The sequence below is a fragment of the Epargyreus clarus genome, unplaced genomic scaffold (assembly GCF_041222505.1).
Source record: "Epargyreus clarus isolate Ecla_fem2 unplaced genomic scaffold, WU_Ecla_fem_2.2 ptg000021l, whole genome shotgun sequence".
Classification (NCBI taxonomy): Eukaryota; Metazoa; Arthropoda; class Insecta; order Lepidoptera; family Hesperiidae; genus Epargyreus; species Epargyreus clarus.
In genome coordinates this window covers 11,928,907-11,956,338 of record NW_027332228.1, presented here as the reverse complement: position 1 = coordinate 11,956,338, position 27,432 = coordinate 11,928,907, and the positions used below count along the sequence as shown (strand labels likewise).

Here is a 27,432-nt window from a genome sequence, read left to right as displayed (position 1 = left end):
CCTTAGGACAAAATTTAAACGCCTCGAGTAAGTATGTCTCCCTCACTAGGACATCTGGGGCCAAACCGACAATAAAGGTTTCTACTACTTAAAGTAAAGCTAATGGATTACGTAATGAGAGCCGAACGGACAAACAAATCTAAGAACAAAAATAAGCTTAGAAAACTCCTGTTACATTTAAGTTGCAACACAATACATCAGTATTTATCTGTTTTAATAAAAGTATACTATTCTCGCAAGTGACCTCATATATTTATCTTCATATCTAATAGCTTCCAGTAACACAGTTCTGATCTGAATAAACAAATTGATGACACTCTGGCGATAACCCGTGGACTATAGGTTAAGATACATAAAATACATGATTTTAAGAATATTTTAATCATATCACATTAGAATAATAGCGATTACTTACTCTGTAATACGTCGAATCTATTTATACTTGAAAACGTTAACGGTATCAAAATAAAAATCTGTGCATAAACGATTTTTGCAAATATGCGGGATGTTCTATCAAACACATAGATTATACTAGTAGACAAAAAAGTAGGCCACTTCTAATTTTACTACATTTTTTCTGTTTATTTTATACTTGTTTTTCTTATGTATCGCTAACAAAATAATGTTGGGTTACTTAAATAAACATTATTTAAATGGAGGATAATCGAACAAGAAATAAAAATTTAACTTATAATCACTAGTTTCAAAGAGTCCTATACCAGTTGATTACCATATACCAGTTGATTTAGTAGGTTTTTAAATCAGTATTTCTTTCTAGTAGTAGGTACTCGTATAGTATCCCCAGACATAATGTAATAACCGTTAAATATATAACAAACTTCGCCAAACCAAACCATTTAATACATAATAACATTTCAAAGTAGATATAACTTTTAGACTACTTAGGCAAGAAATTGTTTGTCTTCCTTCCTACATCGTCTTAGTCAAAACCCGTCGTAAAATCCTATGCAAGTGTCTCTTAGATTCAATGTTTCTCTAAAACCCACTGCGGAACTATTTTACATAATTTCACGTTGGGTGGAACTAAATTCTAGTAGTATGATAATAATCGGCCTCTAATAGTAGCGGGTTCTAATATTAGTCAATATTATTTCGAAGATTAATAAACGAGCATGCAGTCCTTCAGATAAGCCACTGATTCCCATGGACGTCTCCAAGTGAGATTGAAGTCACTGATACTGAAATACTAAGTTGGAACGCTTTGTTTGTACCTGTTTTACCTTACCCTTAACACAAGAAAATAGTACCGTTTAACACTACTGCAGGGCGTTTAATTAAGAAATGTGATAAAGGTATCTTCGCCCGAGTTAATGAGTCAGATCATCCTGGATTATTTATCCTTAAAATGGGGAAAGAATGATTTAAAACAGATTCACTAACACGAGCTTTAACGGTGAAAGAAACATGGCAGTGAAACATACAATGCCAAAGAGTTATTCACAAAAGTGTACGAAGTGAAACATCCACAGCATTAGCGAGCAATGTGAACTATGGCATATACCAGTTCCACGATGAGCGTATGTAAATTGCAACAACGCATTAAACATTGGTTGGATTACACCGATAACACAAGTATTGCATTACCATTATAATTGTATCGAACTAAATCGTTGATTCCAACCAACCACACAAGTATTGCATTACCATTATAATTGTATCGAACTAGTTCAATTATTCCGTCCACACAACTTTGTTTACGGAGGTCAAACGTTTATTTGTGGAATCCGACTGTTTAAAGATCAAGTTTGGAATTTCAACAACTAAACAGAATTACCTAATTTAGGGCGAACTCCGTTGTACTGTAATCTCTTTAAATAGAAACTGCAACAACGAATTTAGGTTCAATTTCAAAACATTTTAGTTGCGAACGCTATGTTATGTATGGGTAAGTCGTGTTGTTTACCCGCGATTAAAAACAATATTTATTGCACTTTTCCCCACCTTCACAATACCTATTCCCGATCGATCCACTCTTTACAAATTCTCAATAAAAAAAACAACCATTTTCATTGTAATCCCTCTTATATAACGGCGCATACTACTGAGAAATCAAACAATTCTCTAATAATATCATAAAGTCTTCCTCTAAAATAGGCTTATCTAATTCGATATATTTTTCAATATGATGGCTTTTCTGAGATTAGGGCGTTCAAAGAAAACAATCAAACTCTTCTACTTTAAAATATTACCATGAATAACCCGACACAATACGAAACATAATATTTCTGTTATATTTATTAATCTCCGCGTCGTATGCAAAAACCCGCATGCGAAAGTAGATCATTATTATTCCTATACGTTTGTCGTTCCTTTGATATAAACCCTACACGTATTACGGATTTGACATGAAATAGGCAAAAAGTAGGTCTTCGCATAATAAACACTTTGATGTATTGTACTCGAACATATACTGTACGTAACATATTAATAAGAATAATTTCGTCATTTTAAGTTGGAATGTTTTTCATTAAAATAAATAGAACTTTTACATACACACAATTAAGAAAGTTGGTACATAAGTTAGTAACTATGTAAAGTGGAAAAAGAACTATTCTCGTTATAAACAATATAGTTTCGTATTTATGTTCGTTTCGTTTTATAATGTTATCGCCATCGGCACATACTCGTACGTGTAACCTCAGAAATCCGTACCGTTAAACCTCCTAAACTTAGAAATCGGCATATCCATATATAACCTCAGAAATCAACGGCATTGCTTTTGGAGTATTGACTTTTACTTTGGAGACTTCGAAGATTTGACACCAATTAGTACATTACAATACGAGGACGAAAAATTTTTTTTCGTCCGCGTGTTGTATAAAATTTTATATTACGGAGTCGGAAATGGGGGTTTTGCGCACGCGAAGCGTGCGTAAAACGTCCATTTACGCACGCCGTGATATAAAAAAATTTAATTTATTAAATCCATACATAGCAGCGCTTAACATTTCTATTAAGTAGAAATAGGTATGGCGGTGTCGAAGTCTAATCACAAAGAGTTCTACCACCTTCAAATCTTCTTTACGACGTCAGTCTCAGCCATTCATCCATAGTCATTATATCTTGTGTAATTGCATAGTCAAAAAGCAAGCAATACTCCTAGAAGAAATAAAAGAAACCTACCTCTTTCACCGACGAAGATGTCATCAATATCAACCAGTATCCACCTCTCGAGGCTAAGGCTCAGTTGCCCGTGGCTGAGGTAGCTCAGCGCGTCGAGGAACAGGATCCGGTGCAGCCAGAACTGTAGCCCCGAACCGAACAACACCCGCTGTACGCCGTCCAACCGACCGTGGTCTTGCATCACCGTCGACAGCGGGACGTGTTCTTCTGGCAAAGAAACGAACTTTAAGGTGCTGATTTTTTTTAATAAAATAGTAGGAGATAGGCATACAGTCTACTTGAGGTAAGTGGCTGTTGCCATCCATGGTTATCCGTAACCAACCACAGATAGGTTTTTTTATAATATAGTAGTAGAAGACGAGCATGCAGTCCACCTGCTGGTAATTGGTTACTGCAGCCCATCTGTAATCAACCCCAGACAGGATAAGATATTCTTACCCGAGGAAGGCCATAGATGCGCCGCTACCCCTGAGGACTTAGCTGGAACGCCTCGGAAAAGTATGTCTCCATTACGACATCCTTCAAACCAGAACACAGCAGCGTTTAATACTGCTGTTATTAGGCAGAAATGGGTATGGCGGTGGTGCCGCCGCAGTCGAACCACAAAGGGTTCTACCACCTCTCTTTCTATCTGAGGTCGAATATAAAATAAATAGAAAAACGCTCACGGCATACCTGCGCGTACATGGTAGTTTTGTATAACTATATTATATACGGTCTTATTTATTAACAAACTACCTATTAAACTTTATTGTATTAAAGTTCTATTCTAATACACAATACAAAAGTTATTTCAAAATAGATAAACGGATTAAAATCCCGAGAGTACTACAATCATTTCTGTTTTTGTCACAAAAAAGGCGTATAAAGAAATTTTATTCATGTCGCAGTTCCATTTTAAATCCACCAAAACATTCATGAATGTTAATCTGTGATACGAGTTATTATCATATTCATATACGCTTCAATCCGATGCACGGCTTCCGCGACTAAAAACAGACATTTCCAAGAATCACCAACCAGTATACCCGTATTAAAATAAACCAACTACTGCGGATTCTAGAAATGTCTGCTTTAATAAGTAAGTGTGGACGGGATTTCATATAAATTAGTAGATGAATGGTAGTAGAAAATTGTATAACGAAAAATTTATTTTCTAGATTATCTTATTTTATAAATTAAATGAGGATTTTTTACTAATTCCACGTTCATCTAGATGGGCTTAAAATAAATTAGAAACATAATTAAAATAAATAATTTCGCGCTAATAACTAGATAGATATACAAAACTGCTCATGTATATTATATTTAATCCCACGACCACCCAAAGTTAAAATAATAACCTAAGATTATTTTTAAAAAATATGTTCGTCTTATTACATATTTGCGAATAAAACAAGTAACATCGTTAACGGCATAAAAACCAAAGTGCACATACCTACAGTACAAACGTAAAAACAGTAAACAACCTAAGTGCTCTCCCATTCCTGCTGTAGGTGCGCTCAAGACTACACAATAAAACGGTTAAGTGATACTTTTGTCGCAGAACGTACGAGTACATTCATACATTGACGTTTTATGACTCAATACAGAGTTCCCCTCGTCGGACCTTCAAGATAAAAACATGTTTTTATTACTCGAGCACTATCAACTCAAATATGTAATTGTCCTTTGCCGTCGCACAACCGGGCAAGGGCCCCATTGGAGTTATTTTGTCCAATGGAACTTAATTGGCTCGTACGCTGTCACTGTGGGACATTCGTGAATGCATCATACTTCAACGAGGTCACGATCAATTTTATACATTTTTTAAGAACATTTTGTAAAATTATAACGAAGTATTGATTGATACCCACTTATATATAGATTTATTAGGGTTGTATACAATTTTGGGGATGGACAATTATGTTTTTAGTAGTTGCACGTATTATATTGTTATGCGTATCTATGTATGTCTTTATTTATATTCTGTCCATCGTAACAAAATTACATGTTAATCAATGTTGAATCTAAACTGTAGTAAAATGCTGGGGTATAGGTACTCCAGGTTTTCCCCAGATTTGGGGAGGGATTATACTCAACATTGGGACATAGAATATTACCGTTAAGAAGACTCAAACAAACAATATCAATGTTTATATCATGCACTTGCCTCTAAACAAAATAATTATTTAATTGAAAAACAATTACAAAAGTTTAGGTAGCGTAGACATTTTTGTTCTATACCACATTACCCTACACACACCCGCTTTAAGCGACGTAACTCTAACTAAACGAAGTTAATAGCTTCCCCGGGCAACTTTAAATTAGTTAGTCACACTGACACTAGGGGCATTTAGGTCAATAAATATATAAATCGTGACTAATACCAACAATATTCCATGCACAAGGACGTGAGTCAGAATCAAGGTTATGATTCAGGACAGCGTTTATTAAAGTTGTCTAACAACAATTATGCAATTATTTCTAATAGTAGGTGTTCTGTATTGTGTTCGTTTATTGTTTTGTTGTGTATGTTGAAGTTATAAAGTTATAAATTTTGCTCGTTACTCAGAAATAGCTAACATTAATGTTTTAGCTATTATTATTTTCCCTGTTAACACTCAAAATAATTGTAATGTAGATCATTATAATCTACATACTAAACAACAAAATATAATATTTAATAATATTATATTGGATTACCGAAAAATGTTAATTTAATTACATTTCAAATATATCCCTCTAAAATATAAGGATTGTCATTGTAAAAAATATGAGTTATTAAATAATCATAAGGTTCATCAAAAGGTCTTACGAATTTCAATTTTTTTAAAATACTACGAAGACGATGTTTATTCATTTAATTCTTTGTACTGCCAATTTGCAATTAAGAAAATGAGGCTGAGCCCCAATAACAATCACAGTGACGTTAGTTAAAGGTAGATTTAACCACTGTATGTTTAACTGAGTTCCATCATATGTTAAAAATCGCTAACAAGGAAATTATTTAAAGGGCTTAAGAAGTTATTTTTTAAAGTTGAAAGTTTAAATATTTTTATTCGAAGTATTTCACGAGATTGTATTTTTTATAATATAAGAGTAGCAGACGAGCATGCAGTCCACCTGATGGTAAGTGGCTACTGCCGCCCATGGACATCTTTAATCAACCCCAGATAGGATTAGGTATTCCTACCTGAGGTCGCCCACAGATGCGCTGCTATCCCTGAGGACTAAGCTGGAACGCCTCGGAAAAGTCTGTCTCCCTTACCACACCCTTCAAACCGGAACACAGCAGCGCCTAACACTGCTGTTATTAGGTAGAAATAGGTGTGGCGGTGGTGCCGCCGGAGTCGAACCACAAAGGGTTCTACCACCTTCAAAATTGTGTTATGTTTTTATTAATTATCATTTACTTATCATTGAAATAAATTTGATGAAGGAATACTTAAGGACCTAAATTGCTTCCTTGCGATACTCCATTCCGTTGCTACTTCTAAGAAGTGCGAGTGTAAGTGTATGTGCAGTGTAGCCGTAGTATTAGCTTACCATTCGACCCGTAATCGTTTTGCCGAAGCGCCCATGCGATTGGTTCGTATGTAGAACTGTTCGCTCTGAACACAGTCCAATGGTCACCAGGCAGGGCGCCCCAAGCTGTTTCTCCTGCACGCGCTAGTCGTAACACCGGTGACGCTGGGTTCAAAGTTGCATCCTGGACCGAAAGTATAGCAAATTTAGGCTTCATTATGCTTATTACATAATTCCATACATTTAATACTTCGATACAGCATCGGAAAAGTGAGAAGTGCAACAGAAAAAACTACATTTGTGTGGCTGTTTTGAAGGATGGGTGAGTGTTACTTCATTAGAATTAGTTTTCGCCTGATGATCAAAATTTTACTGTCCACAAAATTTGAGGATTTTTTATTGATATAACTAAATTAACTAACCAACAAAACAAAAACAAGGAAAAGTGATAAAAAAAACAATAAAGAAAATGATCTTAACTGTTTTGTGTTAGTAAATTGATTTTAATAAGCGCTATTCTAATGCGTACAATTTAGCTAGATTTTAAGATAAAACTGTACATCTGCCTACAAGTATCCAATGATAATTTCAAGAATTTTAATTACAAATTTCAAATAAGTGTTGATTACGAATATTAGAACGATAGTAAATAACTTGTACGATTCCACATTTTCAAATTCGATTTACCATATAGATTTGAGAAAGGCAGACATTTGATTTAAAAGTATTAAAAGTCGAGAACGTCGTATAAAGTGAGCGCGAGTGAATTATAATAAAACCAGTTCACCTTAAGCCTCAGATTGGTATGCATGAAGAGCGGGAATCCTTTTAGTTGGGCGCCAACCAGCGTCTCCTCGCCAGGTGTCGCAAATCCGACCACCCCCACTGAATATTCCCGGCAGTACTTGTCGAGTAGCTCGCGATTCCACTTGTCCATGTTGGCGTACTTCGATAACGACTCGAATATGATAACGCCGTATCGCCCCTTGTCCAGAGTGGTGAGCACCGGTAGACTTTTGCCGGCGACTTCCACTTTATACCTGTTGAGAAAATTATTAATTTTACTTGCGTTTCGCCTTTTGTAGAAATTGACATTTTACAAAATGATATTTGTCCAAGGTTCAAGGACGTACTCATTAAATAAAAACCTGGCATTAAAGAACGTTATTAAAAAGTTATTATTACTCACAATCTTACAAACGTGACTAATAATAGCTTTCGCACTCGTTTCATATTAAGGACACATATAATTTCGCTGACTATTGACTAATGATATTGAATTATTCTTGAAATTGATTAATTAACTAGTGCCTAATTATTACAAAAACAAAAAAACTAACTGCTTAACAAGTAGCCAATGTCTCTATCACAATTTGGACGAATCCAAAGACACCTCATTGTTTTTTGAACAACCGTTTGGAGCTGCAGGGCGTGTCAAAGAATTAGCCATACATGCAAACGCTCAAATAATTTTATCCTTCGCTGTCGGGTAAAATGTGTATCTTTACGAATAACTCTTTAAAGACATTGTTATAAAATCCAGTTATTTATTGACGTGCATTTTCTTATTGAAAACAAATGTAAAGAAGGTTGCTATCTTAAGGTTAATGCTATAAATAGCAGATACAAGGAATACGGCGAATAAACATAAAAAAATAATTAACAATGGAGATACGAGCCCAATCGACTATAATTTAAAGACGACCCTCGTCTTAAGATTGTAGAATTTAATGGCAGCAGTAACAGTATCCTCCATTCGAATATCGAAGAAGCGATTGAAGTAAATTGGCAATATTGAAGATTGAGCTGTCCAAACATTAATTTTGGGATGTTCCTCAATTTCCAATCAATAGCAGCAATTCAGTGAATACGGGCAAAATCCGAGAGGCCAACTGAACGGAATACAATTTGGGATAGCTCTTGTATAAATATGCATACACCAACAGGCAGTAAATCGAAGTGGTCCAGAAGTATCGAAAGCCACCGTTCATTTTACTCGAGTTAAGGCGCGTTTCAATTTGGCAGTCCGAGCGCACTACAAACCGAGGCCGCAACGAACGGTAACTTGCAAATAGCATTTCCCTATACTCGCAGATCCGCCTCTTCCCAGTAATGTACTACGTTATATGCGCCGCACTCGTTGGCAACTTAGCTTGTTCGTATATTGGCTCCGTTAACAAACCATACATACAAATATATTCCCGATTCGCAAAGTTGAATGCAAACTTGGTTGAGTATCTAATTCCGATGTTTATATAGATTCGAGGGGTGGCACGGCGTGAGCAACGTCGAGTATTTAGCTTGCGCTAACATGTTTCTAATTACCTTAATTAGTGTCCTGCCATTACGCGAGATAGGCGCTCGGTTTAAATTAGAGCACGCGAAACGGCCTAATTTAACCGTGAACTGAATGCGACGGGGGCTAATTCGTGATAAGGGAGCGAGTTGAACGAGGGGGGCAATGTCACGGCTTACGGCGCCGCGATCTCGGAGATAATGGCAGTTATCGTGGGTCGGTGGTACCGTGCCGCGTCGTACTTACCGGTTGAAATTTTGGAGTATTGATTGAACAGATCATGCTAAAACAAGACTTACTAAAATGTAGTCATGCAATCATTTGAATGTAAATGTCAACATCTGACTGCTATTGTATAATACAACTTACTATAAAATGTCTGATATGAATAACTTAGAAAATTGCTATCAAACCATGATAAAGCAAGAATTCGTAAACACATTAAATAGGATTAGTCGCATATTATATGGCGACAAGTAAGTTGTGTATCAATTAGCTTAGAAGCCGTATAGTGTCGTATGTCAGACGTAGGTCGTCGAGTAGATAAGTTTTTCTTCGATGACAGTTATTCTTATGCTGACGGTTTGTAATAGGTACAAGAGCGGCAAATCATGTCTACAATATAATATATCTAAAGAAAAATTAAGTGAAGTTTTCTTTGATCACAAAGGACTTGCTATACCAGAAAATTAAGTTGAAACGCTTCTTACTGTAGAAGAAGCTAATGTTCTTACATTTCTTCTAAATTATGTAGTCCTTTCATTTTATAGAAATTACTTATATTGTCAGCTCCAAAAACTAATATTTGAGGCGTAATTGAGGTCAGCTTGATAAATAGGTAATGAATCTGCGACACCTATCCTATCAAAGCACATAGTCCTGCCTCAATAAATTAAAACGTATACCTGCGTTACGTCACTATTCAGATTCTGGCTACAAGAAATCACTGCTGTCATAAAGAATTTATCATTGTGACAATGCTATCCTCCTATATCTCAAAATCGAATTGAAGGCTGACTAGCCCATATCTTTAAACTTGAAACAATTACAGAACTATTAAGTCTAGCCCTCAGCACCAATCGTGCAGGGTCGGCGGGCTGTTTAGGTCGTTATTTCGTTAACTCATAACAGTTTGCCGCCATTAAACGCAGCCTCGACCGCCAACACTCCTTATCACGACGTTTCGTTTACTTTCAATTTCTTGTTTCTATCGTTATAACATCACTAGCTGCCTCTCGCGATTTTCTTCGGTAGAATATAAGGTAAGTTAAAAAACCTTCTTGCGTAAATGGAACAAGTTAAAAAATAAAACACATAATGTACTATTACGCCATCAGATACGAATTCCCTTCAAGAAGGTATTTCGGCCATATTCTAATTAATTGAGTCAGGAGTATGTGCCGCTCTATACTTTTATACCCGTGTAATATTCTGGTTAACGTGATAAAACGTACGTGGTGTAACATAATGTAAGTCATTTCCATAATTCTGTTTATATTTTGATTGATGGTGAAAGGTGACAAATGCTAATTGCCTCAGCAACACACCAACGGGACAAGTTAGGCGCGACAGCTTATAAATAGCAAGTAATTCTTTATTCGTATTTAATTGCCTACGCTTGACTTTATTCCACATAAGTTTAATTATGTAGATATAAAGATTAAAAATAAACTAAACATTCTAAAATCACAAAAGTTTACTATTTTTCTTGCAGTACCGTCCTTATGATATGACCACCGCTTAATGGTTTTCAAAATTTGGTGAGTTAATTAAAAAAATAGAAAACATCAGAGCGAAGATGTATTTATTCTCACTTGCATAAATATGAACATTGGAAATGGTTAAGAGTTATGCAAGTAATACTCACATTAAAATAATATATGGATTTAGTTATGTATGAAATATCTACGAGTACTACAAGGGAAATTATGCTAGTGCCTAAAATTCTTCATAGTATCATCAACACTATTTCGCAATTCAACGGTATGTTTATAACGCTAGTTTACGTACGCCTCATGCAAACAGCTTTACTGCAACTGCGCTGCAACAGTGTACATGTGCTCTCAGCATTTATGGTGTTAAACCCTGGCGCCAGAGATAAAAGGTTGTAATGCCCGGATTACGCTGTAAGCAGGCTTCTCAACGATGTTCCGTAAAACATTTTTGGTAGCGACCGGCCAAGTTTTCGCTGAACTACGTACAAACAGTAACAAATTGAGCGAAACTACAGTTTTGCAACGACTGCTTAAAAAATTAACAGGGATATTACTTAGAAAATAAACATAATCCCGTTGCTACTGGAATTTAAATATTATTAAAATCATTTCGCAATCTACAAGCTGTCTGTTGCCACATCAAACTTAAAAGCTATAATCCACCACTCTAGCAAAGTGCAAAGTGCAGGTTGCTAGACTTCAAACACCTTCAAGAACATTCGAGATCTCTTAGGTATGTAAGTTTTCCCACGATGTATTCCAGCGATAAAACGAGCGATAATCAGTTTCCAATATGCTCATGACGTCGAAAGAGTTAGTACCTCCTTCAATTGGGGGCCGATCACTAACGTTAAAAAAATAAAATCATAAATCCAACCGCCGTTCAGTCATCAAATGAACTCGATTTAGCAGAAGTTTGGCGCAGATGGAAACAAATCACGTGGAACAGTTTTCGTTCAAATATCAACGTAGTCTTTATTTTACAGAACGTCAGACTAACTTTACGCATGACGAACTTTGTTGTATCAAAGCTGAACGAAATTGAAATAAGACAGTAATCTTTATTGAAAAGAGCATGTAGGAATAAATTTAATAGGTAGCTTTGAAATAAATGTGCTAAAGTTATAATAGACTACATTGTTTGAGCACATGTTAACATTTGAGAAGTAGAAGTGTGAATACAAATCAGGATAAGAAGTCAACGAACAAATTATCAGTATATTAAGAAAGAACATAACACGCATCAATAAGTTATAACATTATGGGGATGCGTGTGTGTGTGTAGTGTAAATGCCCAAGCGAGTGTGCAGGAAGGGCTAAGCTCAATGATGCACAAGTCTGTTGTAACGAAAACAGTTTATTGCACAAGCATTAGTAAATAACTTAGAGTCTATACCATGCGCTAACACTAGAACTAAAACCTAAACAAAGGTTCGCACATAAATCTACCATATTCATAATTTATTAAATTATAATTTAGTAAACATAGTAAATGTAAGGAACATAATAATAACGATTGATGCAAGCAATTCTAAATACGCAGATATTCCACATTTTGAATAAATATACGTGCACGTACTGCACGTTAGAGTACGTCGATCTTTTAACCTGGATTGAATTCATATTCAAATGCCGTGAACATTCTTCCCCGAACGATTTCTAACATAAAAGCTATTGTGAGATACTTCTTTCAAGCTGAATTGGTCGTAAAACCGGTGAATGGATATTATGTAGATGTCGGTCATAAAGTCTGTCATTCGCAGATCACTCTTGGCGATGAAGTGTTTTAACAATATCTGCCTATAATAATGACAATATTTTGGATGAAACCTTTGTTTCTGTTTATAAACACATTTATATTAAATTATGTATAATTATATAATTATAAAGAATGTAATAATCATTAATTGAAATTTACACACTAATCTCTTAATTTTGTAACATATTAATTGTGTATTAATTGTGAATGTAATTTTGTTAAATCGACTGGATTTCGAAATATACCTTATATTTCGAAATTATATTTATAAGCAGATAGCCCACGTTAATGTACATATATAACGCTAAAATACTTGCATAAGGTTGATTGCAGTAATATCAATTAGCACTTCCTAGTAACACAATGAAAGTGACACGCAAAGCGAAGCCGCGAGGTTGTAACCAATATGACTAGAGTTTTCAGCGCTACTAAAATTCAATTAACGTAAGACTCAGCCTCTAAATCGAGGGGTCCGAAGTTTGAATCCCAGGCACGCACCTATTTTTGACTGACTTCGAAAAGGAGGTGAGGTTTTCGGCTGTATGTAGCTTTTTTATTTCAAGCAATGTGCCTATTAGAATATAATTATCGCTCGTCAAAAGGAAACATCATATGAAACTTTCACGTCTGGGAATTCTTAAAAAAAACGAGGTCTGAAGGGTGTGTGTCGTCTACCAATTCGCACTTGACTACTTTTTGTACGTATCCTTATAAGTATCTTTCGAATAATATAAGTTTCATTGACCTTCTTGTATATAATACAAAAAAGGTACGACAATTGCGATGTTCATATATTAATAAAAAGATATGTCAACCGTAACGAATTCCTTCCGCAATGAACCGTCCCATAATAGGGACGACGGGACAAGCAAGGGTGAATGTCATTAATGGCCGTGGTAGCCGTGAAGTAAGGAAAGTAAACTCACCACAATGACACTATTTTCAATGGCACTACTGAGCGATAGTAGCTATTAAAGTAATTGTTACTGCGATCACTTGTATATCACATCGAATCGAATCAGATCACATGGAAACAAGCCTCTTTGGTTTCCTTTGAACCTACAACATCTCCAATCTCCATAGATGTGTTGGAACTGCATTTATGAAACTCATGATTTATTCGTATACACCCAGTTTTAAACTTACGTTAATTAAATACGTGATATACGTCCTGTAACGTAACTAAATATCCTGTTTTTTCTCCCGTAGAGACGACTACCTACCAATAAAAAGTACGAAGTATGTAGTAGCTATTTGCCCATGTGTGAGTATGATAAATGTTAATATATTTGCTATAAATATTAAACTTTGTTATTAAGAGAGAAACTTCGATGCCTGAAAATTGCTGCTAACTGACTTATTGTCACCGCAACGACTTTCCGCAAGGAGATAGCATCTGCCGCCTTATATCACACGTTGCGTAATGTCTGTGCAGAACAGCATTGCATCTTCTTACATAGTAGATACGTTTAAAAATTCATGCTAAATGCCTTATAATTTGCCAGCTAATCTCTACAACGGTATCATTGTAGAAGCTCTTTGTTGATTAAATAAAAATTATGTCTATTAAGCTAGTGGCGTTAAACGTTGCATTCTCGGAAACCGGCAACAGAGCGTTTAATATTTAAAACAAAACGGTCCGTCAACAACTGCGAACAAGTCTCCAAAACGTTAGTCATCACGGCAATTGAGCGCACGTCGCGCCGCGCCGGGGTCGCGCTGACCCAACGCGGTAATTAGTTGGCGTTTTGCTTAACTGGAGGGTATAAATGCAATATTACTGTTAATACACTTTGAAATTATCACCAAGTACATAATGTTACTGAAGTTTTAATTTAATTTTTTCTATTGTGAAAATTGGACCGAAAGAAATTTTCAACGTCCGTAATAAAATACATAAAAAGATTACAAATTTGAACGTAAACTTTTGCATTATTTAAATATAATGTAAAATTTGTATTATATCACAGTAAAACTACAATGTGATAATTTATGCTCGATAATTAATAAAATGTAATCCTAAACTAGGGTAATAGTACGTTTCATTAAATAAATAAATGTATACCTATAAATAATAATTTATTACAAAACTGCGAACAAGTCTCCGAAACGTTAGTCATCGCGGCAATTGGGTGCACGTCGCGCCGCGTCGGGGTCGCGCTGACCCAACGCGGTAATTAGTTGGTGTTTTGCTTAACTGCAGGGTATAAATGCACTGTTTAATGTAAATACACTTTTAAATTACCCCCAAGTACATAATGTTAATCGTAGTCGGCTTTTATTTCATTGTTTCTATTATTCATGTTGGAGGGAAGGAAATTCTCAAAAGTCCGTAATAAACTACATAGAAAACTACATAGAAGTATTTTTTTGTATCACTTAAATATAATCTACCGCACTGGTCAAAAGCGAATTAGTAGGTTTCACTTTCCTTTTCATGCATTTTTCAATCTTGTAAGTTTGCTCTGAATATATACCACCTAAAGCTTTGTCTTATAAACTAATCTCCAGCCGATTTATATTTAAAATAAAATTACTCGAGAACAACTGCCTACAAGTCCCCAAAGGGTTAGTTATCACGGCAATTGAGCGCACTTTGCGTCCCCCGAGGGACCCGCTGACCCCGCGGCGTAATTAGGGTACGCGCAAATTTTCTATCCAGACCCAACTACATTAACTAATTTCATTGTTAATTCGCCTCTTAACAGATTGCCCTGACAATAATTAAAGCCTACTACTACACCTACAGCTACACTTCTAAAATCAAATATTTGATTAAATTTAAACTTGATTTAAATACGTGTGACACATGTTGTCATCAACCAATTTTAAATTTACATCACGTAGGTACGTATAGTTATCGTAATGTACGATTTTGTTTGATGATCATTTGAGCACGAAATACATATTAACGCTGTCGACTTTCTTATTACATTTTCTTAGTTTAAAACGCGTTTTGTTGTATTATAAAAAAATCATAACTGACATCTTGACATATATAAACGGGACCTGCCGTCCTATACAAATAAATGCATAGAATTTCATTTCAAAAGCAGTAACACTAAGCCGCCACGGTAATTACGGGTGACGTATATACACGGTAGACGGCAGACACTAACACGGGATTGGTACCGGGTCTTATCACCCATCTGACCCCATTTCTCTCGTCGTCTTCAGGATACTAGCGACATAAAACATAAACTACTAGCTGATACCGTCGTCAACCGCGTAATTCTTAAGGCGGAAAGAAAAACTGTTGAACTAACAAACATTACATCACTCGATAAGGGTTGAGGAAAATGGCTTCGTTAATAAATCATTCGTTTCTATCAATTTTTGGAAGGAAATTGTTACTTTAGGCCTACGATAAAAGATACAATTAATTATACAATAAGATACAAATAATTATAAAATAAAAAGAGATATAGGTATAGAAAATAAGATTCATAATAACAATCGGTTATGATCTCTTTTTAAATTGGTATAGATTTCTAAGACGAGTTACCATCCACATCACGTATATTTTTTGCGTCAAGTATCTATATTGGGTAATGGTGCGAAGCCGCAAATAAATAAGTTGAAGGTTCTTCAAACAATGACATAACTGGAATTGTGGCTTTGTTATGTTTTATGTTATTTCCTTTTTGTGTTTAACATTTAACAGACTTGACTTGATAAATTTAATACATAATGTAGTACCTACTAAAAATCATAGCCTTAATTTAGTACATATTTTTTCTGCTCTCACGTAGTTATTATAATATTTTTCTTTACTACGGTAACAGTAAAGGAATGTATAACAGAAACTAAAGTGACAATATATATGGGTGTTCATGTGATAAATCATTGAATATATTATGTACAGTATAAATGTTGTAAAAACAATATATTTACGCGTTTGCATAAATATAGTTCAAGTCTGCAATATAAAATGCCGACCGCTAGATAAACTGGGAATAAAATTTTAATTAAATTTATACATGCTCGAAGTTTTCAGTTGCAAGTTTTAACGATCGCAGTAAGTTACTCATATCAAGAAGCTGGGCGAACTGCACTCGAGCCTATCGGGGGAAAGTTTGTACCGAGTGAGTCAAAGTATGCGCGAGTCCCATCGAAAGAAGCGGGGATGAGCAAAAAATACGGGTTAAGGAAACTAATTCCTTGCCCGTCAAACATTTCATAAACATACCCCGCTTTGGCTCTTCACTCACTCAGTTTCGGGTGCGAGCAATTTTTTTCTAGAGATCAAACGTGAACGTAATGTTTTTGGGGTCAAATGCGAACGCGCGATTCGAGAGAAAAGTTACGGGATATAGGCGAGGGTTAAATAGCTTTTGTTTTTATAGCGCCAGCTGACACATTCTTCGTCGGAGTTTCACGTGTTTATACAAACTACGGCCTGTCTTGCATACGTGATAACATGGTAAGTAGTATTCTAAGCTAGCTAAGGTCAAGGTCATAAATATTATTTGTTCTCAGAACCGCAAGAATTGAAGCATATTATTTTTTTTTCCTTATAACAGCGCCAGTCCTCAATAAATATTTTAATTGTTATAAGAAGTTTACTTTTACGATAGAAGCGAACATGCAATAACAAGAAAACCTAAAAACCCAAATACATAAGAGAGCATGCGGATCCTGCATAGGTATAACAATATGATGTATCTACTAATTCGCACTTGAAGAGCTCTATGAACTGTGACCTACAACTCCTTTCATTCTTAGAGGAAATCTGTGTCAATAACTATTTGACGATGCTAATATATTCCAAGTATGTCCACACAGGAAGGAATGCCCCGCTAATTGACTTAAGATAATAAAAATCAATCTTATTTTATAAGGAATTTATCGAACACTTATTAAACGTTGTATGCGCGATTATTAATATTCATAACATAAAAACAGACTAAAGATACCACAGCAAGTGTCAACAAGAGCGGGCAGGAAAAAGATTTTAAAATGTAGCAATTCAGCTACATAGAAGATGGTCGAACAAATAAACCAGATAGGTTTTAGGCAGCGCTCCTTCTCCGCTACTTCGCCAAATTGCTTCTGCCCCGGCTGACAAACACAACTTTAATATTCCTTTTGAAAGAAAACAAACGGTCTATAAGATAACATTCTGTGCAGTTCATCTTTAGTGCAGTAAAACAGTTATAACTGTAGCGTTGCTTTATTAATGGTTGTCTGTGAGTCTGTAGCTGAACCGCTGATTTGAAGAATTACACTCATTTCCATTATAAAAGGTTTAAAGATATGCGGGTATTTAATAATAATATTATCGTGTCTTTAATATTATCATCGTCATCATCATCAGCCTATTATTATCCTAGTTTTAGGTTTCAATCTTTCAATCCTTTGGAACGAAAAACGGTAAATTACATTATGTATTAATTTTATCCCATGAATTCATGGATTAGTGTACTTACTTTATCTACTAATTTACGTAGGTATCCTAATATTTTCCTTTGATGGTAAGTAACGACATAATGTATAAATATCATAGTTTGTAGCAAAAAACACAACCAGTAAGAAACACTCTTAATGCAATTAATAACTTGCTTAGCATGACAAATTCATTAAATGCATATCAACTTTCTGCATAACTATATATGAATTAATTAATAGTAGTAAATTAACTGGTGTCGACAAATACAATCCAATATGTCTTTGTTGAAACGCAAGTGTGAACAAATAAAGCAAAAGCGCATGCGCATTGCGCATAACTTCTTTAAGGAACGCATCCAAATGAATCGAACCAAATTAGCTCCGTGCATGCTAATTGAAGATAATAAAGCTTAAGCTTTGTATGTTGTGTACGACTTAAATTTAAATACCTTTGTATAAAATAGGTAAACAAATTAGCATACAACATCTTTACGTGCTATACAATAAGAACATGTGATGAAAACGTCCTTTACAGAAACCAAGTTTTTGAAGCCATCCGCAGATATTAACTTATGCAGATGTTTTATTATACGAGTAATATGTTATACAAAGTCGTGTATATAACAATTGTAAGTATTAAAAATAAGTAAATATGTACAAAATACAATTATAATGGCTTTTCATGTGTCAGAAAAATACATAACTTAGCAAAGTTATTACAAAGACATCAGTTACGGTTAAGATTGATGAATAAGAATCACTGTCTTTAAAAAATTCTTCTAAGCCTGCAACAAGTTTTAAACAGTAATATTTCAAGAACAGTTTAGACGTCTTGTAATTAATCCAACAGTTTCATTTATAATCCCTTAAACTGAAATTAATCTAAATAGATAAACTTCCTTGCCTTTAAATATAATAAAGTATACCTTAAGTATAAATTGAAAATTGATAAAAGCATCTTAAAATAAAGTGAAATAAAAATTAATTGTTAATCTTATATATAAAATGCTCATGTCACAATGTTAGTTACCGTAATCTTCCGAAACGGCTTTACCGATTTCCACCAAATTTTATATGCATATTCAGTAGGTCTGAGAATCGGCTACTATCTATTTTTCATACCCCTAAGTGAGTTGTTCACCCTTAACGCTTTTTTATGGCAACACAACGTCTGTCGGGTCAGCTAGTACAATATATATACAATATTGTATTTATACCTAAACTGAACGACATTTATTTGGGGATCAATTATTTATTACAAAAGCTTTCTTAGTAAAAATCCATTTCCCATGGAACTACTGTGTAAAATTCCATGCTTCCAGAGAATTCGAATATTTAAAGAATTCTGTATAACAAATTTCTATACCAGCCAAAATATTAAGGTAATCTATATATGAACGATCTAAAGGAATTAATCTCTTAAAGTTACCATCGCGGCAATGTCAAATACAAATACTCGGAAGACATTTATCTTGTAAACATTTCTCAGTGATCAGTTAAGTAAGTTAATAGCTATTTAATATAGATACCAACTAAATATATATTTTGTTAACAAAGTAATTAATATACATGTGTTTAAGAAAATATACATATAAATAATGTTTTTGACAATTTGACAACACACGAGCATACAGTCTGCCTTATGGTTAGTGTTCACTACCCTCTTCCGGAATCCGTAACTGCCGTTACCGTAGGAGTTCTTTCTACCCGAACTACCCCGGTCATGTACTTTTTATGGACTGAGGCCACCTCTTCTAAAGTCAGCTGGCATCATAGATTAGTAAAGATTACTCACTCCTAACACGAAAATGTACCCAGTTTTGAGAATTGAAATAGTTGCGTAAAAAAGTTTTGCCACGTCTCCGTGCTAAAATGTCCATAAAATATTTGAAATAATTATTTATTTATTACGTAAATTACGTAATTATTACGTAAATTACTTATTTATTCGTAAATTTTCTCTAAAGATATTTTTATTTGTCAAGGATTCAAAAAAAGAACTTACTAAAATAAGCCATTTGTGGCTTCATTCAATTTCAAGGCGGCGAAGTATCTTTACTAATCTATGGCTGGCATCGACAATTTAATTTTATAATCAAGATTTTATTACTGCGTTTTTTAAGGTTTTACATTTATTTCCCTTTCTTAAATATACAGACTGCAACATTATATTTAGAAGGTGACATATAATTTACTAATGCCAGAATAAATAATAGTGTTTATCTAATACTAAATATTATCTAGTTAGTGATAAGACCCTCTACTGCATACATCATTGACCTATAAAGTAGTTATAATATTGTTAGGTTGAACTGTAGCTGTGCGTTAAGAACTATCCAATCTATGTATCTTTCTTTCTGTTATTATTACACTAGCTGAACCTGAAAACGCAATTATGCCATATGCCATATAAATAAAAAAATGTTAAGGGTGAACAACCTCAGACCTACTGAATATGCATATACAATTTGGTGAAAATCGGTAAAGCTGTTTCAGAGGAGTACGGTAACTAACATTGTGACACGAGAATTTTATATATAAGATTTATAACTTTACTCTTGGGGATAAATGGTACCGTATATATCTTTTTCCGAACCCTTGACGACGTGAGTACAAAATTTCATGATAATCGATTATGTACTTAAGGCATGAAGTTATTATAAGGGCATTAGTTACCATAAGGGCGTTACGTCAATCTCATTAAATTAATAAAATATCTCAGCGACATACCTAGCTTTATGAAAGTACAGTTTGGAACTGCAACAGGCGGGTCATATAGTTCTGCAGACAAACAATCGGAACAAAAGGTCATCGAGTCCGACCGTGACCCGACGAGCAGGTCAACCCAAACGTGAACTAATGACCTGAAGTAGGAAACTGCTTTAGAGAGCACATGACTTTTGATTACTGTAGGAATGGGACGACATTTTTTATCTGATAGGGGTGGATAATGTTTTCCAAACATACGTATGTATGTCTCATTAATTGGCAGGCCCTACAGTCCAGACGGATTCACGGATTTTACATATGTATGTGGTGTCGTTGGATTACTCTTAGTTGTGGGAGTGACATTGAGTATATTCTCGCCTTTATTACACCCTGAAATCTAGAACGCAGCAGCAGTTGACACTGCTGTTATAAGGCAGAAATAGGAGCGGCGGTCTCTATAAAAAGAGTCGAACCACAAAGAGTGTCCAACCTTATAGTAAAATTTAAAAAAACGAATTTTGAATTATTCATCCATATCATTCATTCCACAACCTTTGGAGGTCCACCACTGGACATAAAGCTCCCCTTATTGGCGCTATTGAGATCGTTCTTGAGCCCTCTCCTATAACGATCCATACAATTAGCGAACCCTTCTTTGTCGTTAATTGTCTTCCGTTATTAATAATAAATAACAATAAATATCTAATGGTTTGCCTTCCATAGAAGGAGATTTAACAATTTCTTCATAGTACAGTAATTGTTAGTTAGATGTACTGTACTATTCTTTAAAAGCCATACTTTAAAAAAAAAAGAATTTAATACATATTATTTGTAATAAATATGCCTTTCATATGCCAAAGAATACGGTAATTTTAATTAGATTTTTTTTAAAAGATAATAATCTGTCGCGAGTACAAGGTCTCGGTATGTCCGAGTAGACACTGCATCAGCGGCTTCGCTTCACACCAAATCACCAGAACATCTAAAGCCCGCTCCATATTCTCGTTTCTCATGCTTTTCTCGCGTTCTCGCGAGATACTCGCGAGGATTTGGAGCAGGCTGAACATTAAACGAACACTCACCGTATCCGGTTAGCGACGAGCAGCTCGGCGATGTCGCGCCCGAGCCGCGAGTACGCCGACTCGACGATCACGAGCACCTTGGCGTCGATGCGTAGCCGCGCGTCCGAGCGGTGGTCGCGCGCGGCCTGCTGCTGCGACGCGAGCAGCGAGCACTGCGACAGCGGCCTCGGCACCCGGTCGCGCCACACCAGGCTAACGAAATAGACACATATATTAGAAATGAGTTTCAGTAGCAAACGAGCATGCAGTCTACCTGATGGTAAGTGGCTACTGCCGCCCAGGACATCTGTAATCAACCCCCAATAAGAGTAGATTCATATCTCGAGTTAGCAACAGACGCTTTGCTACCCCTGAGGACCAAGTTTGAAAGCCCCGGATTAGTATGTCTCCCTTAGCTAGAATACAGCAGGGCTTAACAGTGCTTTTATAACGCAGAAATATAATGATGGTGGTGCCGCTGTAGCCGAATTACAAAAGTACCTCGACCGCAAGGTAGATCGACCTTGTAGATGTAACCTTTGGTATAAAAATCTCGAATAATACTATGCATTTAGTCCTTTCTTTTTACTTAAAGATCTTTATAACGATTAACAACATGGTCTTGTAAAACATCTTTATACCAATCGATTTAATGTAGGTTTATCATATACCTAATTATGCAACGGTCATACATTGTTCTATATCAACATTGTTATAAGTTAAAAATACATTACTCTATCTTAACCTCTATTTTGGTACAAATCGGTACAAACAAAATATTCCCACTAATCAAAGTTTTGCCCGATAACTAATCAATGTTTAACCAGATAATTGTAATTACAACTCCGCACAAATTGATTTACAAATACTTAGTAGCGTCGTTTGACAAAATTTCGCGGGGAATCAATCAGACTTTCAAAGTTGAGGCTGTGTTTCAAGTCGAAGCCACATCAAAGAGCCATTATGGTTTATCTCAATAGCGTCAGAATAAATACGAGGCGGAATTTGTGGAAATATTTATCCGTAGGCTGCGTCCTGCGCGCCGCGGCCGACTTGTGGCCCCTTTGCTGTAATGAAACCCCGCCCGATACAACCGGTAGCAAACTTTAACGACCCGAAAACAACAACAGGGATGGGCCATTTCTTATTGCGAACTCGCTTTTGTCAAGCTTACGAATTGAATTTTCTTATTAAGTAAATTAACTTTGATCTATGTACCTATATATATTTGTAAAGAATTAAGTCAATAAAGGCTAAGATTGGTATTTTTATAATGTATAAATACAATAAAAAATAGTGCATAGGATACAAAGATAGTTCTTAGTAACGATTAGATAAATACTAATAAGCTCGTTAGAGTAATTAGGTGATATATCTTGATACGTATGCATGGAATTTTAAATGTACATTTATACACCGACAAACGGGAGATAAAGTAACGTAGACAGTACAGTTTCTAGCGGCGGTACGGTACGTATTTTACGCGGAGGTCGTGAAAATGATATTTTAATGATGCTCAATTAGTGGGCGTAATAGCGATACGGACTTGACAAAGTGAAGTGAATAGGAATTCGAAATAAGTGCTTTTAAAACAATAGTGGATGAAACGGACTAAATTCGTACGATTTAGCGAAGCTGGTTCCATTAATTAGGCGGAACGCAAGTTTCGCTATAAATTCAGACGACGGCAAAACTTGCCTCCGCTCATCGCGCAGTGTAAATTTAAGCCGATAAAATAAAATATTATCGTTCGAGCTACACGACATCCGCCCTAATTACATAAAATCACGTTATAAATTACTCTGAAATATTTCCTCTTCGTTCTAATTTAGCCGTGAAAAGTTACCAAACAAAGGGCGACAAGGACTCGGCGCAAAGTTAAACGCTTTTAATTCTTTCGCGAAGCAATTTCCTGTATTAACTGCTAATTTTATGCGTAATAAATCTTTTTCGATATTAGAAACAAAGGGCCTTCACCTTTGCGATGGAAATGAGGTCACTTTTGATATATTTGCCGTGGTTACAATTTATTTTTCTTTGAACCTTTTACACGTTTCGCATAAAATTGTTCATAGAATTTAATTAAACTTTGGTAGTTATTTTACATAGACATTAAAGTTGGTAAAACTTAATAGACCTTTAAATCTTTATCTTTACTTTAATTTTCTACATTATAAAATAGCAAAATAATAATAACTTGGTCGTAAGAAAATGCTTCTAATCCTATTCTTATTGCATAACCAAAAAATATTTTAATTACAGTTTGTTATATGCGATACCACAGTTATGATGCAGCGTAATAAATAGACCTCAGAATATAATATAATGTCAACACATTTAATACATAGTAATTATTGGAAATAGCTATAAGAGCAGGTCACAGGTGCATTCCAGCCTTTTAGTATGACGGCATTTATTTGTAACGAGATAATTACCAGCGTCAACACATAAACGAGCAAACAGACGTCGGCGGTTGGTCGATGATAAACATAAAGTTTGCAGACTACTTATGTACGCGTTCAGCTGGCTATCATTATATACCTACAATATAAAGTGAATCATTAATTAGTTTTTAAATATTTTGTATTCTGTCACTTTATCTTATGATTAATATTCTCTTTGTTGCTTTCAATTTAGAAGAAAGAAGAATTTATTATAAGTAGGTTAGCCTAGATAGCAAAAAATTACGTGGGTGACTTTTCAAGAAATTTCTATTATATTTTATGTAAAATTGAAATTTTTGTGTGCCATTTTAATATTAACCTATCCTTTTCAAGATTGTAAAAACTAATAATATTTTTTCGCGCCTTTTTATTTTCATATTACCGTATCACTCTACCACATGTATGTACTCAAAAGTAAACCAAAATAAAAGTGCATGATTTATGATTCGTGAAAACGCGTGCAAACATCGACGTTGCGGAGTAAACATTGGCGCCGCGGTCGTTTAACACCACGCATCGAGCTTGCCGGCCAGTTGCACATACGACCGCAGTCCATACCCGTGCGAAATATCTCATGCGAAACTCACTTTTGTTTAGAAGATCTTAGTAAAGGTGTACGGAATATTTGTATTTGTTATGCTATTTCTAACATTGGTGAACGCGAACAACTCCATTGAAAATATTAAAGGTTCGTTTCTTGCAAGGTAATTATTTTTATTAAATCATAATGTCTTACAACAATAATTACGTCACAATTGATTTATGTGCTGCTGTGTTCTGGTTTTAAGGATCTGGGTATGGGTCAGACCAACTAAGGTCTCAGGGGTAGAACTCGTTTCATAAAGGTGTTCAGTGTCCAGAACGTTGTAATAAGGTGGACTACATTCGCTATATTTATATTAAAAAAAAATATGTGTATCTCTGTACTGTCTGCCGCCTGTGGCCGTGTGTATAAGTGTTAAATAAGCGCAAGTTCTAAAACGTAGTTCATTTTGACTAATCTACTAATCGCAGATCTTACTTTAAACAAAATAAAAAAATCACAACAAATATAGATTTCCTTTACGACTATGCCTTTTAAGGAAGCAAGCCATTCAATGTCTTAAACTAACATCGAGTTCCATACTCATTTGCATTTACTACCTATAGTGAGCCTTTAATATATTCCGCTGTTTACTTATAAGCACATCAGTAAATGATAGTTTATAGCCGATATTAAATCGAAACCAGAAAATACACTAAGTAATCTGATCACACACAAACTAGAAATATTTGCATCAGATATGCTTAACCCGTATTACTATCTAATGAAGCTGCAAACGTGGTAGAAATAAATACGAGTAAGATTGGGTGTGCATATACAATACTAATATCATGAGCTTGGTACAAAAGCTGTATGTATAATGTTTATTATGTAACTAGCACGGAGTTACATGGATTATTCCGACTTGTTTATTTTACCGTTAAATTGATTTCAATCAATAAATAAGTACAAATTTATAAGCGTTTTCTAGCAGTGGCAACTGGTTCTATCTGCATTAAAGTTTTGAATTTGATGAAATTATAACCAACAGAAATATTATCATCATTTAGATACCTGTCTAGCCGGTAATCGAATAAGGTGTCCATTGCATGTCAGAGCGTTATGACGACCGTTCAGTCCCATTATAAGTTTCCATTCTTTTTGAAATTAATTAAATTTGTGTCGCGCCCACAAACTATGACATTTTCATTAACTCATTAATATTATTTTAAGTAATGAGTGAACCTCACAGAGGTATTATTAAGGCAACGCTCACAAACCTCACGGAGGCCATGCACAAACTACTATAGTCTGATTCATAATTAGGTGTCCAAAATGTAAACAAAGAAATGTCATTGTCAAAATTCGATTACAGGTATTGCAAACCTTAATAAATTAACAAGAAACGAAAAATTTCACAAAATTCAACATAAAACAAAAACTTAATAACTGCACACAATTTAAAAAAATGCGCTAAGAAAACTAGAAAAAATTCGAGTTGGATCACGATCACGAAAATGAATAATATCAACTACGAAACTTAAAAATGGCGGCACAAAAAATGTTTTGGATGCCGATTGTGTGACCATTATCACAATTTAATTTTCTCTCATAAATCTTGTTTTTATTATTATTACTGTATGAAATGAAATTGAGTTAATATAAATATTGGAAAATGTGAATTGATTTTAATTTATTTAGATTATTATTTTATTATCGATGTATTAATTTAATATTGTCATAAATAAGAAACTGCCATTTGACACATATTTTCTTGGTAGGTCAACACCTTTGTTTACATTTTGGACACCTAATTATGAATCGGACTATAGTATTAATATTGACAATGTACCGCGTCTCTACTTGTGTGTGTTTATAAATGTGTTACTCTAATTTATACGGGCTTAATAAAATAGTATATATTTTGAAAAGCAGAAACAAACAGTTAAATTTATTAGAGTTATCTACAAACTAATGCACCGCTAGTATTTACACCGACCGTTAGCACCGATACGCCGGGTGCATTAAAATATATAATAAGATACGTGTTGTCATTCGAGGTTACTTTATTAACGCTACTAAAACTGCTGTTCAAATCCACAATGCTATGCCTGATTGGAATATTCAAACCATCTATTATTGATGTGAAACATCTATAGCCGCACGTAAAACTGATTTCTGGCGTGGCGACACATGCCGTGGCGCCACGCTATACGATGGTATATATATACAGTCTATATGCAGTAGTGCGTACGGTGTGGCGACGCGTCGCCATGCGCAATCGTAATATTTTATTTTATCATTATGACGTATTTAGTTCCTATCACAATATGTTCTTTTCTGCATATTACTTTTACAAAATAATGTCGATGTTTCACATCTGCCAGGCGTCCCGTGACGGCTCACATTTTTTTTTATAATAATACTGGGAAAATCCTTACCTGGAACAGTCTACGTATTGTGATCGACATTTGTGTCATTAATAATGCACATTTTATTACTTCGATCAATTTGTATGTATACCTGCTCTGTTATATGAATCTGTCGTCTATAAATTATGCCTATCAAGTCTCGTATTAAATTTCTTAATAGTACAACTGTTGGCACATGTTGCAACGACTTATTTAAACCACAGACAATATTGATGTCAATAACCTTATAATTGTGTACAAAGATATTTTTACGCGTAAAGAATTTTCTTTCCAGCGTAATTTCAGAAGTACGAGTATTTACTCACATATAAAATTATATTAATAATGTGTTATATTTTTTATTGACTTCGGCAGGAAAGAAGGAGGTACTATGTTTGGCCATTTGTACTTATACTACGCTTTTATTTAAATAGGGTTTTAAAAGGGAAAAAATAATCATGTTATATTTGTTTCG

The 27,432-nt window shown here is 34.9% G+C and overlaps 1 protein-coding gene across 3 annotated transcripts in view; it reads right to left on the bottom strand.

The window, feature by feature from the left end:
* Positions 1-27,432, bottom strand: part of sfl (N-deacetylase and N-sulfotransferase sfl) — a 143,759-nt gene that overhangs the window by 49,218 nt on the left and 67,109 nt on the right. For 2 of the 3 annotated variants that reach the window (XM_073084875.1, XM_073084874.1), the window contains exons 3-6: positions 21,601-21,792; positions 7,439-7,691; positions 6,673-6,835; positions 3,145-3,351 (exon numbers count right to left, since the gene is read on the bottom strand). In XM_073084875.1, the coding sequence (XP_072940976.1) occupies positions 3,145-3,351; positions 6,673-6,835; positions 7,439-7,691; positions 21,601-21,792 (815 nt within the window). The remainder of the gene's footprint in view (positions 1-3,144; positions 3,352-6,672; positions 6,836-7,438; positions 7,692-21,600; positions 21,793-27,432) is intronic. The other variant, XM_073084876.1, reaches the window with a different exon arrangement.